Genomic DNA, 14,480 nt, shown 5'->3' on the forward strand with positions numbered 1-14,480 from the left:
TTCATGTATGTATTGGTGGAACAGAAGCAGGATGGATCAGCACCATACTCCAGATTGAACCTGTACAAATAAAACATGTGATATGGAGGAGAGAATCTGGGAAGAAAAACTGGGGAATCTAGAAGTATAGAAGATTTGTTTTTCAAGTAAATTCAGTTCAAATAGAACTTGGCCATTTTTGACATGAAAATATAGCATTAATTGTGATGAAATTGGACATTTTTGAGCTGAAAACATAGTTCATATGACCAGGGTTAGGGTTAGGGTCACACCATGGTGACATTGGTCCTGGCCTGGGACTCTGTCCCACGCCTTGCCCAAGGCGTAAACAGGAGACGGGCGGCGGCATTCAGGATGAGCGCTCTGGCCCAATGGCGCCGCGGCACCGGACTCAGTTAAAGGTTGGTGTCAGGGGCTTCTGGGAAAAAACATCAGTCGACTTAAAACAGGAGCAGAAAGAACAGCAATGTGAGGTCAAAATGAAACCTCGTCTCCAAAGCAAATCACTTCATGTCACCATGACGATACGGTGACTCTGGTCCAGGTCCTGGCTGGGTGGGCGGACGGGTGGGCAGGCAATAACCTCCTAGGCGGAGGTAAATATTCTGTTACTAAATGTTTTGTTGATTTGTAGATCCAATTTGTAAGTTGTGTTAAGAAGTTGACACATAATATTGTGGACATTCTTATTTTAGTTCCACATTCCAAACTTCAAAATTTCAACAATATTATGTTTGTGTAACATTGTGTGTAAATGCACATGTACAAGTGATAAGTTGAGGCATAATATTGTTAAAAGTTACCTTATTTTTCTGAAGAAATTACATTTTTTTCTAGTCATTCACATCCTTTTGATGAAAAGATAGTTTGTAAATGTAAATATTTTCATAATTGAGTGTTTTTATTGCACTAAAATGAAGAGAAAAACTTTGAGTTGTCATTATTTATAGGTTTGTATGCTGTTATTTTAATGGTTTGGCCCACTTGAGATCGAATTAGGCTGAATGTGGAACCTGAACTAACATGAGTTGGACACCCCTGGTCTAAATGGTTCCCAGTGTTCCCAGCGTTCCCAGCGTTCCCAGCGTTCCCAGCGTTCCCAGTGTTCCCTCTAATGGACAACCCATGTGCCGTGCGTTCCTTCCAGTGTGTTCGTGTGTTGTACACCACAGCTTACAACCTTTTTCCCTCCTGTCATTGTAAGCTGCTTCATGGGATTAATTGGCTGCTAATAGCTTATGGATTTTTTCCTTTTCCTCTGACTGTGTCTCTCTCTTCGTTGCCGTTGTTGCCGTATATGTTGCTGTGCAGATATTTGGCCTTGTGCTGCTTCAAACCCAATCCACTGCCTTTTGTGTCGGAGGCAGGCTGTTTTGAAAAGATGAGACCTTCCTGCTGAAGAAAAGCTGCCCACGGCCTCATCGCACCCCACTGACTGCAGAGCTCTCTCTACCCCTCTCTCTCTCTCTCTCTACCTCTCTCTCTCTCTCTCTGCTTTCTCCCTCTATATCTGTCAATGCAATTGGATTCTCAGTCCAATCTGATTTTTTTTTACGCATAAATGATAAATGAACGCTGTTGCCAAAACATCTTTCAACAACTAAATGCGTGCGTGTGTGTGATACAGAAAGAAGTTCAGCGCTGATATTCTAATAAAAATGTTCCGACTGATTTTCACCTTTTAACGTCGACTCCTTTTGTGGCTTTTTGTGAGGCGCAGATGCATGGATTAGACTTCATTTGAAAAGATCCATCTTTTAGATTGTGTTAAATGCTACTGGAACATAACCTGATATCAGTCAGTTCATAAAAATAAACATAACCTTAACCCTGGTCCGTTCTATCCTCGTGTACAAAGGCTCTCTACTCTGTGTTCTTTCCTTTTCCAGACCCATAATAACTAGTATTTACTCACAGAATAAATGATGCTGGACTGAACTGATGCATACCAAGGTTATTATCGTTAACGAAAACTAACGACATGATGAAAACTAGAATTGTAAAAACATTTTCGTTAACTGAAAGAAATAAAAACTATAATTAAAAGAAAAAAAACGATAACTAACTGAAACTGTATTGTGTGTTTACAAAACTAACTAAAACAGATAAAAAATTAGGGATAAAATTTTCGTCTTTGTCGATGTCGGATTGATACTAAAGCGATTTATTTCGCTTTAGTAATTTTAGCTAGCGGCACCATATGATATTTAGGGGTCCATCACTTGTGTTCACTTGTGGTTTCCAGTCGTCTTCTGGTCCCCACTCTACCTGGAAACATGGAGACTAAAGTTGGGAGAAAGCAGCAGAGTCGTATCTGGGATTTATTTGAATACGATGACAGAGAAGAAGAGAAAAGACACGACAAAACTAAAATTAATACTGAAACTAGACATTTAGAAAATAACGAAAACTAATAAAAACTATCAAACCTGCTCTAAAAACTAATTTAAACGAACTGAATTACAGAAAAAAGTCCAAACTAAATAAAACTAAACTAGAATGAAAAATCCAAAACTATTAGAACCTTGATGCACACTTACTCTTGGAACTAATAAAAACATAACCTTAACCCTGGTCCGTTCTATCCTTGTGTACAAAGGCTCTCTACTCTGTGTTCTGTCCTTTTCCAGACCCATAATAACTAGTATTTACTCACAGAATAAATGACACTGGACTGAACTGATGCATACTTAGACTCTTGGAACTAATAAAAACATCACCTTAACCCTTTCATGCCTGACATCCACATGTGGACACATTGTTGAACTGACTTTCCAAAGGGTTCTAGAGGTAATATAGTCCAAACCACATGGGCTCAGTTTGTATTAGAGGGTATGCACATGATGTCACGGTGGTTCTACCCACTGAGTGCCAGAGAAAGGGAGATGAGTGACAGCGTTGGCTTCAATACTGTCGTCAAACTCATTTAGCCCAATTTGATCTGCAGCGGGCCAGAACCAGTAAAATAATGACCTAATAACCTGTAAATAATGACAAATCCAAGTTTTTCTTTTTATTTTAGTACAAAAAAACCCAATGAAATTATGAAAATATTTACATTTTACAAAAAAGATGTGAATAACCTGAAAAAACTGAAATTTCATTCAAAAAATTAGTGCAATTTTAACAATATTATGCCTCGACTTGTATTTCTACATGTACATTTACACACAGTGTTCCATAAACATTTGGTAACAGGCAGAATATTGTTCAAATTTTGGAGTTTGGAACTAAAATTTGAACAATTTCTACAATATTCCATCTCTTATTATTAACACAACTCCAGATCACAGTGGATCCGTAAATGCACCAAACATTTAGGAACAGGCAGAATATTGTTCAAATTGCACGTTGAGTTGTTCATCTTTGTTTTTATTTATGTATTTATTTGCGCTTTATTGTGAAAGAATAGTTTTGTAAATGTAAATATTTTCACAGTGTAATGTTATATTTTTCACTTAAATTTTTTCCACAGACTTTTTCCACAAAGACATCTTGCCGTTGTCATTATTTATGGGTTATTGTGTTGTTCTTTTGACTGTAGATCACATTGGTCTGTATGTGGAACCTGAACCAAAAGGATTTGGACAACCTGGACTATTCAGGTTCATTTATGCACTTTCATCCTGCAGGGCCGGAATGGAACCTTTGGTGGGCCAGATTTGGGTCCCGGGCCACATGTTTGACACCTGTGGTCTAAACTGAAGACCAATATTCAATAAAAAATGGGGCAGAGCTGTTGTGAGATTGATTGTACGAACAGGTTTGAAAAGCAGTCAGAGCTATCGTTTTACAGACACTGAAAGACTTTATTTTTTATTTATTTTGTTTTTATATTTCTATTTTTTTATTTAATTTTAATTTTTTAATTTTTTATTTTTTTAATTTATATGTGTTTATTTACTTTATATATACATGGGACAGTCATATAAGTGTCAGGTCAGATCAGGTTGATGTGTTTTTACCTATCATTCCTTTTTCAACTCAAGTGCAGATAATAGACAGATACAATACTGCAAAGTAATTTCATACGATAATCAGGAACCCGACACTATAAATAAAATACAAATAGATCCATTATCAGAGCCGTTTACCAACACTGACTGCAGTGGTGACAGCTCTAACTGTTTCTACAGCTGTTTGTTTGGCGCCTTGGGACGATAAACCTGCATCCAGAGGGAAGAGTGGTCCTGGCTATTCACAGGAACGGTCTGGTGTACAGGGGATTCTGGGTAAGCTGTGACTCACCGCCAATCAGCTTACAGGACCACTTAACAATCTGATCCACTGGCTCTGTTCTTTAAGAAGAGGTTTTCACAAGCACAGGAAATATTCAGGTGATGACAGAACCGAACAGAACCATGTACAGACAAATGTGATCTGAAGTGGGCGGGACCAGAAGAATGACAGCATAATAACAAATAAATAAATATAGAACATTATCTGAATAAGCAAATATGTAGTTATAACATAGAAATGCGCTTAAAATAAGATATTGTTGTAATTAATTATCATGATAGGAAGATATTATCACATTTATTAATCGTTGTATTTGTAGTACATATTTAAAGTTCACATAAATATTATAGTTTATATTAAAAAACTGTTGATTATGTAAATCTGATTGTGTGTGAAGTGATTAAAAAAGTGTATGTGAATGGTTTGTGTTATTGAAAAAATATACAAAAGAAAAGTGTGTTAACAAAGCAAAGAAAGCGGAATTAATTATTAAATTAGTAGTTTGTAAAAAGGGGGCGGAGTCTATAAGTTATACTTCTGCCCACTCCTTTTCGAGTGCAGAAAAATTTTGTTTGACCATGTTTGGGTGATTGTGTGTTCTCTGATGAGTCTGTGTGCTCCAAGTAAAACTAAACTGAACTCATGAATGAACTAACTAACCGAACTAAACAAACTAACGAATTAACTAACGAAACTAAGTAACTAAACGAACTAACTAAACGAATTAACTAACTAGACTAACTAAACTAACTAAATGAACCAACTAAATGAACTAACGAACTAACTAAATGAACTAACTAAACGAACTAACTTAACTAACTAAATGAATTAACTAACTAAATGAGCTAACTTAACTAAACAAACTTAACTAAATGAACTAACTAACTAAACTAACAAACTAAATGAAATAACTGATAAATAAAAACTCCAAATCGTTGTCTTTGTTTTAATTTACTTTTTATTAGGTCGTTCTTAGTTCTTTAGTTTATTCACATTTTTGTGAATAGATAGTTTGGAATTATACACATTTTTTTCATGTAATTGTACTTTTTCACACTAAAACCAAGAGGACTCGTCATCATTTCTATATTATTTTGATTTTCTGATCATATTGGTCTGTAAATGTCCCCAGAACTAACATTTGGCAAAATTGTCTGCTGTGAATTAATGATAGAATGGGTTTAAGTCCAAAGGAATGTTAGTGTCAGATCGAGCAGATCTATTGCAAACACTGTCTGCACAAGACAATACTTGGACTGGACAGGTTCTATCAGTGGAACATTTAGACATCTGTTTATAAATGGACTGGACAGGTTCTATCAGTGGAACGTTTATACATCTGTTTATAAATGGACTGGACAGGTTCTATCAGTGGAACATTTAGACATCTGTATATATATTGACCCAAACCAACATATATGTGTTAGAACACATCATCATAAACCTGGAAAACAGCAGCAAACCAACACTTTGGTCAGTAGTTCAACTATTAACCCATAAAGACCCAGAGCTGCTTTTGTGTCAGCTTTAAGTGATTTATCACTTTTTCTTGTAATATTATTCTCCTTATTTAGCTTTTTTTCCAGTGTAAATCATGTATTTTCCTATATTTAATTCACTGATCATGTAGATGTTCATTAAAGCTCAAATTGAAGTTGATGGTTATTTTATCAAAAACAGAAAAAAATGAAGAAAAAGTGACTTAATTCAGCCTAATCTGTCATTAACTGAACATAAACCCAGTGTGTCCATCCACTGTCAGTGATCCAACTCCATAGGTTTATTGTTTTTTTCTTCAATGTCATTCAGTTTGTGGCTTATTTTGTTCTTGTTGTTTATTATTTCTGTCAATTTTTCATTAATTTTGTTCATTATATTGATCATTTTGGCTGTTTTTGTTCATTTTCTGACTTATTGGGGGTTTTTTTTGCATCACTTCAGTCATCTTGTTGCTTTTTTTCCACATTATTGATTATTTTGTCAAATGTTGTGTTCATTTTATTGACATACACACACACACACACACACACACACACATATATATATATATATATATATATATATATATATATATATATATATATATATATATATATATATATATATATATATATATATATATATATATATATATATATATATATATGTACACACACACATATATATATATATATATATATATATATATATGTACACACACACATATATATATATATATATATATATATATATATATATATATATATATATATATATATATATATATATATATATATATGTATATATACACCCAGTGTGTCCATCCACTGTCATTGATCCAACTCCATGGTTTTTACTGGGGAATCAATGTTGTAGAAGATGACGGTGTTTCCACGGTTACTACGGATGCACTTATTTTGTTCATTTTTATTTATTTTATGTTTGGTTTTTTTTTTTGCCTATTTTATTTTTTTCTTGAATTTCATTCAGTTTGTGGCTTATTTTGTTCTTGTTGCTTATTATTTCTGTCACTTTTTCATTAATTTTATTCATTTTTTTTTATCATTTTGGTTTATGTTCATTTTCTTACTTTTTTTTTAACTTTTCAGTCATGTTTTTACTTATTTTTTCATGTTATTGATTATTTTGTTGTTTGTTCATTTTATTTACTATTATATATATATATATATATATATATATATATATATGTATATGTATATAGATATATATGTATGTATGTGTATATTTATATATATATATATATATATGTATATGTATATATATATATATATATATATATATATATATATATATATACACACATACATACATGTCATCAAAAAGCCCACGGTCATTGATCCAACTCCATGGGTTTTACTGATGAATCAGTGTTGTAGAAGATGATTGTGTTTCCATGGTTACTACGGAAACACTTATTTTGTTCATTTTGTTGCTTCCATTATTCTTCTTTACTTCCTTTTAGTAAACTTTTTGCTTACCGTGTTTCCACGGTAACTGCGGAGCCTCTGACCATCCAAATATGGTCATATCTGATGACCATGAAAAGATGAAGAACTGTATTTTACACCAATTATTGACATGGATTGATAGGATTAGTGGATCAGAAATATTAAATGTAGTCAATGTTTGGGTCTTTAATGGATGTACGTATGTGTGAACAAACAAAAAACGTGATGTTACAGGTTGAATCTCAGACATACTTGTTGCCGTCGCTCCTATCTATGTTCTGATTGCTTCTCCATCCTCTCTCTCTCTCTCTCTCTCTCTCTCTCTCTTTCTCTTTCTCTCTCTCTCTCTAACACTGATCATCTGTGTCGTTCAACCTCGTGCCTTTGTCTCTCTTCCAGCTCCATCTTTTTGCATTCCTGTTGCTGTTGTACCTCTTAAAAACACACCTGCTGTGGCTGAACAATGAGCCAGCATCAGCATCAGCATCATCAGAGCAGGAGGCGCCGCCCACCTCCACTAGGGGGCACTACAGCGCCACCGTAGGCGCCACGGCGGCCCCCTTCGGCTCCAGCCTCTCCTTTGTCTGCTCTATACATTAAGGAAGCATCTCCATCCAAGATAAAAAAAAAAAGAAAAACATGTATGATTCTTTTAACCCCCCCCCCTTAAAGACAGCGGCTGTGGAATCCTTGAGAGATTTTAATTTCCTTTGACTCTGGAGATTCACGCGTGTCAAAAAAAAGCAGAGGCACAAATGTAAATGTAATTGCTCTGTTTGCTCCATTGAAATGAAGACGCAGTTGAAATGAAGCGTTTGAGTGCATGGCTGTGGGTTCTGCCTTTTTTTTTTTTTTTTTTTTTGTCCACCCATGGTTTGGAAGGAAAAAAACAAAAAAGGCAAGGAATCAAATGAGGACAGAATAGAATCATTATCACACACAAACTGCTCCTATTGATTGCAGTCCACCTAATTTTTCAATAGTTGCCGTAGACATGATTTCCTCCTTGTGGCCTTTTTTTTTTCTGTTTCGAATATAAAGGAAAAAAAAAAAGAACATGAAAGGTGCATTTTTTGATGTTTGTGTGTATTTCATGTTCTTTTCCTCCTGCGTTTGTGTGTGTGTGATATTTCCACACATCTTTCTAACCATCTGACCATTATCTGCTCTTAGAATCCTCTTTCTTTTTCTCCCTCTTCAAATAATTTTTAAGCCATACTAATTGAAAATGTCAGCTGAAAAAGTCAAGGCCTGTTGCAGAGAGTAAAGAGACCAGTTGGCATTAAGGGGACCTTAAATCAACCCAAAGGAAATTGGTTTCATCCCCCCCCCCCCCACCACCACCACCACCACCATCCTTGTTTTTTTTTGTTTTTTTTTAATATATTTTCTCGCTATCTTTTTCTGCATTTGCTTTTAGGAAAATTCTTCCAGGCATCATCCTCCTTTAGCTGGATACTGCCTTTACAAAAAACAAAAAACAAAAAACGTGTGCAACAGTTGTTTTTATGTCACTGTTGTTTGAAATGATGAACCGGAGGCTTTTTGTTGGAGATTTTACACCTCGATTTTATTATAACGCCTAAAGGCTGTTTCGAAACAAAACAAAACAAAAAAAAATCAAAGAGAATCAAACGTGTGCTTTTAATGTTAAACGTGACGCAAAAAAGAGACGTTTTGATCCAATGTTTCTAATGAACTGAATGGAATTTCAGAGTCATTTCACTCAGTACTGGCTCAGAAACTAATATTAGTCATTAGTTTTTTCCCCCCCGAGAGAAGCTATAAAAAAAGGAGAAGGCGTGGTGGGGGGGGTATTTTATTTTTTTGTGACTCATTGTGCTTATTACCTTTCTGTGCTTTTTTTTGTGAAGTTTATTACATGTATTTGTCAGTTGCAGATGGAACATGGATGGATCGAACCCCTCCTGATCCTCCGTTTTTTTGGGGGGGGTTTTTTTCCCCGTCCGTTCGTCCTGACGTGGATGCGTTTCCTGATGTGTGGTCTGATTCCCTCCTACTCCTCCCATCCTCTTTGTGTGTTTTCATCAGTCCCCAGGGCCAACTCATTTTCCTCTCTTCCTCCTCCTCCTCCTCCTCCTCCCATCATCATCGTCATCATCATCATCTTCTCTTCTCTCTGTATTTCTTTTTTTTTTTTTTTTTTTTCCTTTTTTGGCCAAAGGGCTGTGAAACTGAAACACACACAGCGCATCAATTAATCCACCGTTACTAGGTGTGTGTGACGCTCCAATCTAATTATTCTCTCGCCTTCTTTCCTTCCTTCCTCGGACACAGTCCGCTGCTGGTACGAAGGGTTTCGTTGCTGCAATACTTCTCTCTCTCTTCTTTTTTTTCCTCTGTGTGTTTCTTTACCTCTCTCTCTCGCTCTTCATTTCCTCCTGTCTACTCTCTCTCTCTCTCTCTCTCTCCCTGCATCCTTTCTCCTCCTCCTCCTCTTTTGTCCATCCTCCCGCCCTCCCTCCCCCGTCCATCGCTACCTCCGTATCCCTCTCTCTGCTCTCTATCATTCTCTCGCAGATGCCACATCACACCACACACTCCTCTCTCTCTCCCTCTCTCTCTCTCTCTCTCTCTCTCTCATTCTCTTCTCCACCGGTTTGTCGTCGCCGGCTGTCAGTTCATTCGTGGCAGGCGCAGAGCAACAACTGGCTTCTTCTCCTTTTCTGCCGCCGCTGCTGCTGCTGCGCCGCCGGGAGCGGAAAAAAAAAACAACAGAGGAAGGTGAGAAAGACAGAGAGAGAGAGTGAAAGAAGAAGAAGTGGAGGACGAGGAGATAGAAGAAGAAAAAGAAGCAGAAGAAGAAGAAGAGGAGGAGGTCTTTTGTTGAGCTTTGGTTCACCCTCTCCATCCTCATCCTCAGCATCAGCATCCTCAACATCAGCACCGCATCCAGCTGCTCCTGCCCCTGGATCCCTCTATCTCCGACCAGGATCTGCCCTCCTCCTTTTTCCTCAGGGAGCTCTTCCTGGAACCGGGAGGAGGAGGAGGAGGAGGAGGAGGGGAGGAGGAAGGAGGGAGGGAGATCACCACCTCCCAGCTCGCTGCCGCCGCCGCTGCCTCTACGGACCCCCTTCGACCGGCATCAGGAGGAAAAAAGGAGGAAGGATGGAGAAGGGGAGGGAATTTTAGAAGAGGAGAGGCAACACCCAGGGTTAGAGGAGCAGAAGAAGAAGAAGAAGAAGCAGAGGGTAAGAGGCCACCACCACCACCACCACCACCACCACCACGGCGCCCACAGTGGACCTGTTGGCGCAGTTTCACCCCTGCGTTTGATATTTGATTTTTGATTTTTGATTGACACCTTCCTTCTCTGGTGGATTTGTTCACCTCTTTTTTTACCTAAGGGATAATTGTGTGTGTTTTTCTTTTTTTTCTGAACATTTCATTTTGTGCTTCCTGTTTGTCTCTTGTTTCATCCCCAGTTTCTGTTTCTTTTCCCTCCTGTGTGTCAGCTGTGATCGTAAAGGACTGGTGACAACAGGGAGTTTAAAGGGGAAGACCAACAAATATCTGAAAAAAAGAATGCAGCGTAGTGGGGTCTGTCATGTGCTTTGTCTGCCCTCGTCATCCATGTGTTGAATTTCCAAATGTGTGTTTGTGTGTGTGTCGAAGTTTGAATGAAAGGGGCGGATGTGTGTGTGTGTGTGTGTGATTGTTGCTCTCAGAGTTATCTGATGAGTCTCCAGGGCGCTTCCGCTCAACAATCAATGATACTTGGACCAGCCCCGACCCCTCCACCCTGAGAGAGCTGAACCTGAGTCTGACTTCCCTCAGGTTCTGGTGTGTGTGTGTGTGTGTGTGTGTGTGTGTGTGTGTGTGTGTGTGTGGCTGCGGGTGGTAAATCCCAGCTCTCTGCAGCTCGGGGGTGGTTAAGCGGACAGGCGGGTGGGTGGGTGGTTTGGGTGGGGTGGGGTGGGGGGTCTTCCTGGTTTTTGGCTCAGGGTACTTTTGTGTGTGTGTGTGTGTGTGTGTGTGTGTGTGTGTGTCTCCTGGGCCTGAGTGGTCCAGGCTGGATGACTGAGTGGAGGATGAGATGGGGTAGAAGAAGAAGAAGAAGAAGCAGAGGAGGGGGGGAAACTTGTGGATTAGCATCTCATCTGCTTCCTTTTTCTCATCCCTTCACTCTTTGTTTCACTCTTTCACTCCCCCCCCCCCCCCCCCCGCCTTTTCCTTTCACCCCTCGTCCACCCCTCTCTACCATCGCTCGGGGCTGTTGATTTCATCTATTAGCGCGTCTTCTTGTGCTTTGACTCCGTCTCTGCAGAGTTTCAATTTTTCATCCAGATGAAATGAAAAAAACGCTGGTTTTCTCTAATGGGTTGTTTGTGCGTACACTCCAAAAAAAAAAAAAAGCACCACATTTGTTTTTCTCGTCAGTATTTTCTTCTTCCAGATAACTACAGCAAACGACAGTATTTTCCAACCCAGATTCTGACGAACATTTGTAATAAAAATGTAATTTCAAAACAGTCGGCCTTCGGCGACGAGAGACGCAAACACACTGATGAGCCTATTCATTTTACCAAACCATCCGCAGAGTAATTGTAAATATTGATTAGAGACAACAAATCAATGGAATGATTTTGGGATGGGCTTAGCCGGAGCGTGCTCTTTGTATCCACCAGGCTCCTTCAATTAGAATAGAACGGAATACATTTGCGTGAACTTTTCATCCATTATTCATGGCATTATTATTCGCTCCAGGATTTAAAGTCAGTGCTTTAATTTGAAAATAAAGAGGAGTGAAAAAAAAATCATAATAATTACCAAAAAAAAAAATTGCATTTTGGAATGAATTAAAAATGCCGTTTTAACATTTTTGCAATTGCGAGAAAAACGAATTGGAAAATATTCAGTCTTTCAATATAACGCAAACACGATCCACCTCACAGTGAGAAAGTGGGACTATTTGTATTTTTTTGTAATCAAACCGATGACTCCAATGCACGTGCCCCCCCCTTCTGTGGAGTAATCTGAGTCTTGATTTCTGTACTTGTGTTGCGGGGGTGGGGCAGTGGGCGGGGGCAGGGGGGTTTTGGTTGGTGGTGCTAGGTGCTGGTAATGGAGTGTACGGTGCTATTGTCACACCCAAAGTTGACCTCTGTAACCCTGCGTCTCCCCTGTGTGTGCACAACCCCCCCACCCCACCCCCACCCATTGAACCCCCCCACCCCCTCCTCCCACACAGATCTTATTACGCCTGGAGGCTGGAGCGGCCGCAAACCAAATGTCAGCGGCGGTGGCGGCGGAGGACCCCAGGCCGAGGCCCAGGTAAGAGGCTTGCTGTGGGAGGGGGGGGTTGAGGCGCAGCCGCGCCCCCCCACCCCCACCCCTACCCCTCTACGGCTTCCACAAGCAAGAGAGACAATTCCAATAACCTCATGCTCTTGTGTTTTTGTTTTGTTTTTTTCCTGTACCCCCCCACCCCCTAACCCCTCCCACCCACACGCTGTTGGCTGGCTCCGATTTGAAAATGCCACCGTTGTCAATTTTCTCCTTTGCAGAGGAGCCATTGATGGAGCCTCGCCTCACACTGCAACGAGGCGTCTTCAATCAATGCGACCGCCCCCCCCGCTTTGTCCATACGCGTGTGTGTCGGTTTGACGCCCGAAGCAGGGCAGCTGATGGCGGCAGCGGCCATGATGATGGTGGCCATGATGGTGGTGGTGGTGATGATGCTGATGCTGATGATGCGATGGTCACGTGCTTTCTGGCGTACCCCCCCCCCCCCCCCCACGCCCCCCCCCCACTGTGTTTACTGAAAGACTCTCTTCGGTGACGGGTATTCTTGGGTGGATAATACGGATCACGTTGTTATTGCTTAAGAATACGCGTAGTCGAGGAGAGTCCTCTCTTCGCCCCCCAATACCGGCAACACCTCCCCCCCACCCCCACACTCCAGGCCTGACCTGACCTGACCTCCCCCCAACACCCACCCACTGCCTCAGCACACCTCACCCACCTGTGGAGGACTGTCAGGTTGGGGGTGTGAATCCACTGCCCCCCCCACCCCCCCCACCCCCCCCACAACTGTCAACTCTTCGCCCCCCCCAAAGAGAAAAATGACCTCTTTGAACTGTGATGCAACTGCCGTGTTCATGCTCGTACCCCCCCCCCCCCCCCCCCCCCCCGCGTGTCGTTTGACAGTGTCCTCACGTCTGTCCCACCATGCATCTGTCCGTCACTCAGTCCTCTTTGTGTCGGATGCCGCAGTGTGTGTGTTTTTTTTTTTTTTTTTTTGTACGTGTGTGTGTGTATGTGTGTCGGACATTTTGCTTTGAGATCGTTCGTTGTCAGAAAAAAAAGACAAACGGCTCTTTAGTCTCATCTGCGACTGGACCTGTATATGTGCGTCAACACCGTCTGTTCCCATGATGCAACAGCTGCACGATCGCCTGCACTATGATATAACAGTACACAGGTTTAACCCTTAAAGACCCAAACGTCTACCTTTAACCATTACGGACCCAAACGTCCACTTTTAACCCTTAAAGACCCAAACGTCCACCTTAACGTCCACCTTTAACCCTTACAGACCCAAACGTCCACCTTAACGTCCACCTTTAACCCTTACAGACCCAAACGTCCACCTTAACGTCCACCTTTAACCCTTACAGACCCAAATGTCCACCTTAACGTCCACCTTTAATCCTTAAAGACCCAAACATCCACTTTTAACCCTTAAAGACCCAAACGTCCACCTAAACGTCCGCCTTTAATCCTTAAAGACACAAACGTCCACCTTAACATCCACCTTTAACCCTTACAGACCCAAACATCCACCTTTAACCGATACAGACACAAACGTCCACCTTAACGTCCACCTTTAACCCTTAAAGACCCAAACATCCACTTTTAACCCTTAAAGACCCAAACATCCACCTTTAACCCTTAAAACCCAAACGTCCACCTAAACGTCCGCCTTTAATGCTTAAAGACACAAACGTCCACCTTAACATCCACCTTTAACCCTTACAGACCCAAACGTCCACCTTTAACCCTTAAAGACCTAAACGTCCACCTTTAACCCTTAAAGACCTAAACGTCCACCTTTAACCCTTACAGACACAAACGTCCACCTTTAACCCTTACAGACCCAAACGTCCACCTTTAACCCTTAAAGACCCAAACGTCCACCTTTAACCCTTAAAGACCTAAACGTCCACCTTTAACCCTTACAGACCCAAACGTCCACCTTTAACCCTTAAAGACCCAAATGTCCACCTTTAACCCTTAAAGACCTAAACGTCCACCTTTAACCCTTAAAGA

The 14,480-nt window shown here is 40.4% G+C and overlaps 1 protein-coding gene across 1 annotated transcript; it reads left to right on the forward strand.

The window, feature by feature from the left end:
• Positions 1 to 1,047: 1,047 nt before the first annotated feature.
• LOC115411092 (uncharacterized) lies at positions 1,048 to 13,267 on the forward strand. The gene is made up of 5 exons (XM_030123032.1): positions 1,048 to 1,146; positions 7,587 to 7,727; positions 9,995 to 10,399; positions 12,400 to 12,482; positions 12,716 to 13,267. The coding sequence occupies exons 1-5, from the start codon at positions 1,048 to 1,050 to the stop codon at positions 12,813 to 12,815; spliced, it is 828 nt and encodes a 275-aa protein (XP_029978892.1). The 3' UTR covers positions 12,816 to 13,267.
• Positions 13,268 to 14,480: the final 1,213 nt, after the last annotated feature.

The sequence above is a fragment of the Sphaeramia orbicularis genome, chromosome 20 (assembly GCF_902148855.1).
Source record: "Sphaeramia orbicularis chromosome 20, fSphaOr1.1, whole genome shotgun sequence".
NCBI lineage: Eukaryota > Metazoa > Chordata > Actinopteri > Kurtiformes > Apogonidae > Sphaeramia > Sphaeramia orbicularis.

What these genes read in the sequence shown, in the direction of transcription:
- LOC115411092 (XM_030123032.1), top strand. Translation starts at nt 1,048, where the DNA reads ATGGTTCCCAGTGTTCCCAGCGTTCCCAGCGTTCCCAGCGTTCCCAGC. An exon ending in GGGGGCACTACAGCGCCACC is followed by an intron (nt 7,728 to 9,994) that starts GTAGGCGCCACG and finishes AGATAGAAGAAG; the next exon opens with AAAAAGAAGCAGAAGAAGAA. An exon ending in GACCCCAGGCCGAGGCCCAG is followed by an intron (nt 12,483 to 12,715) that starts GTAAGAGGCTTG and finishes TCTCCTTTGCAG; the next exon opens with AGGAGCCATTGATGGAGCCT.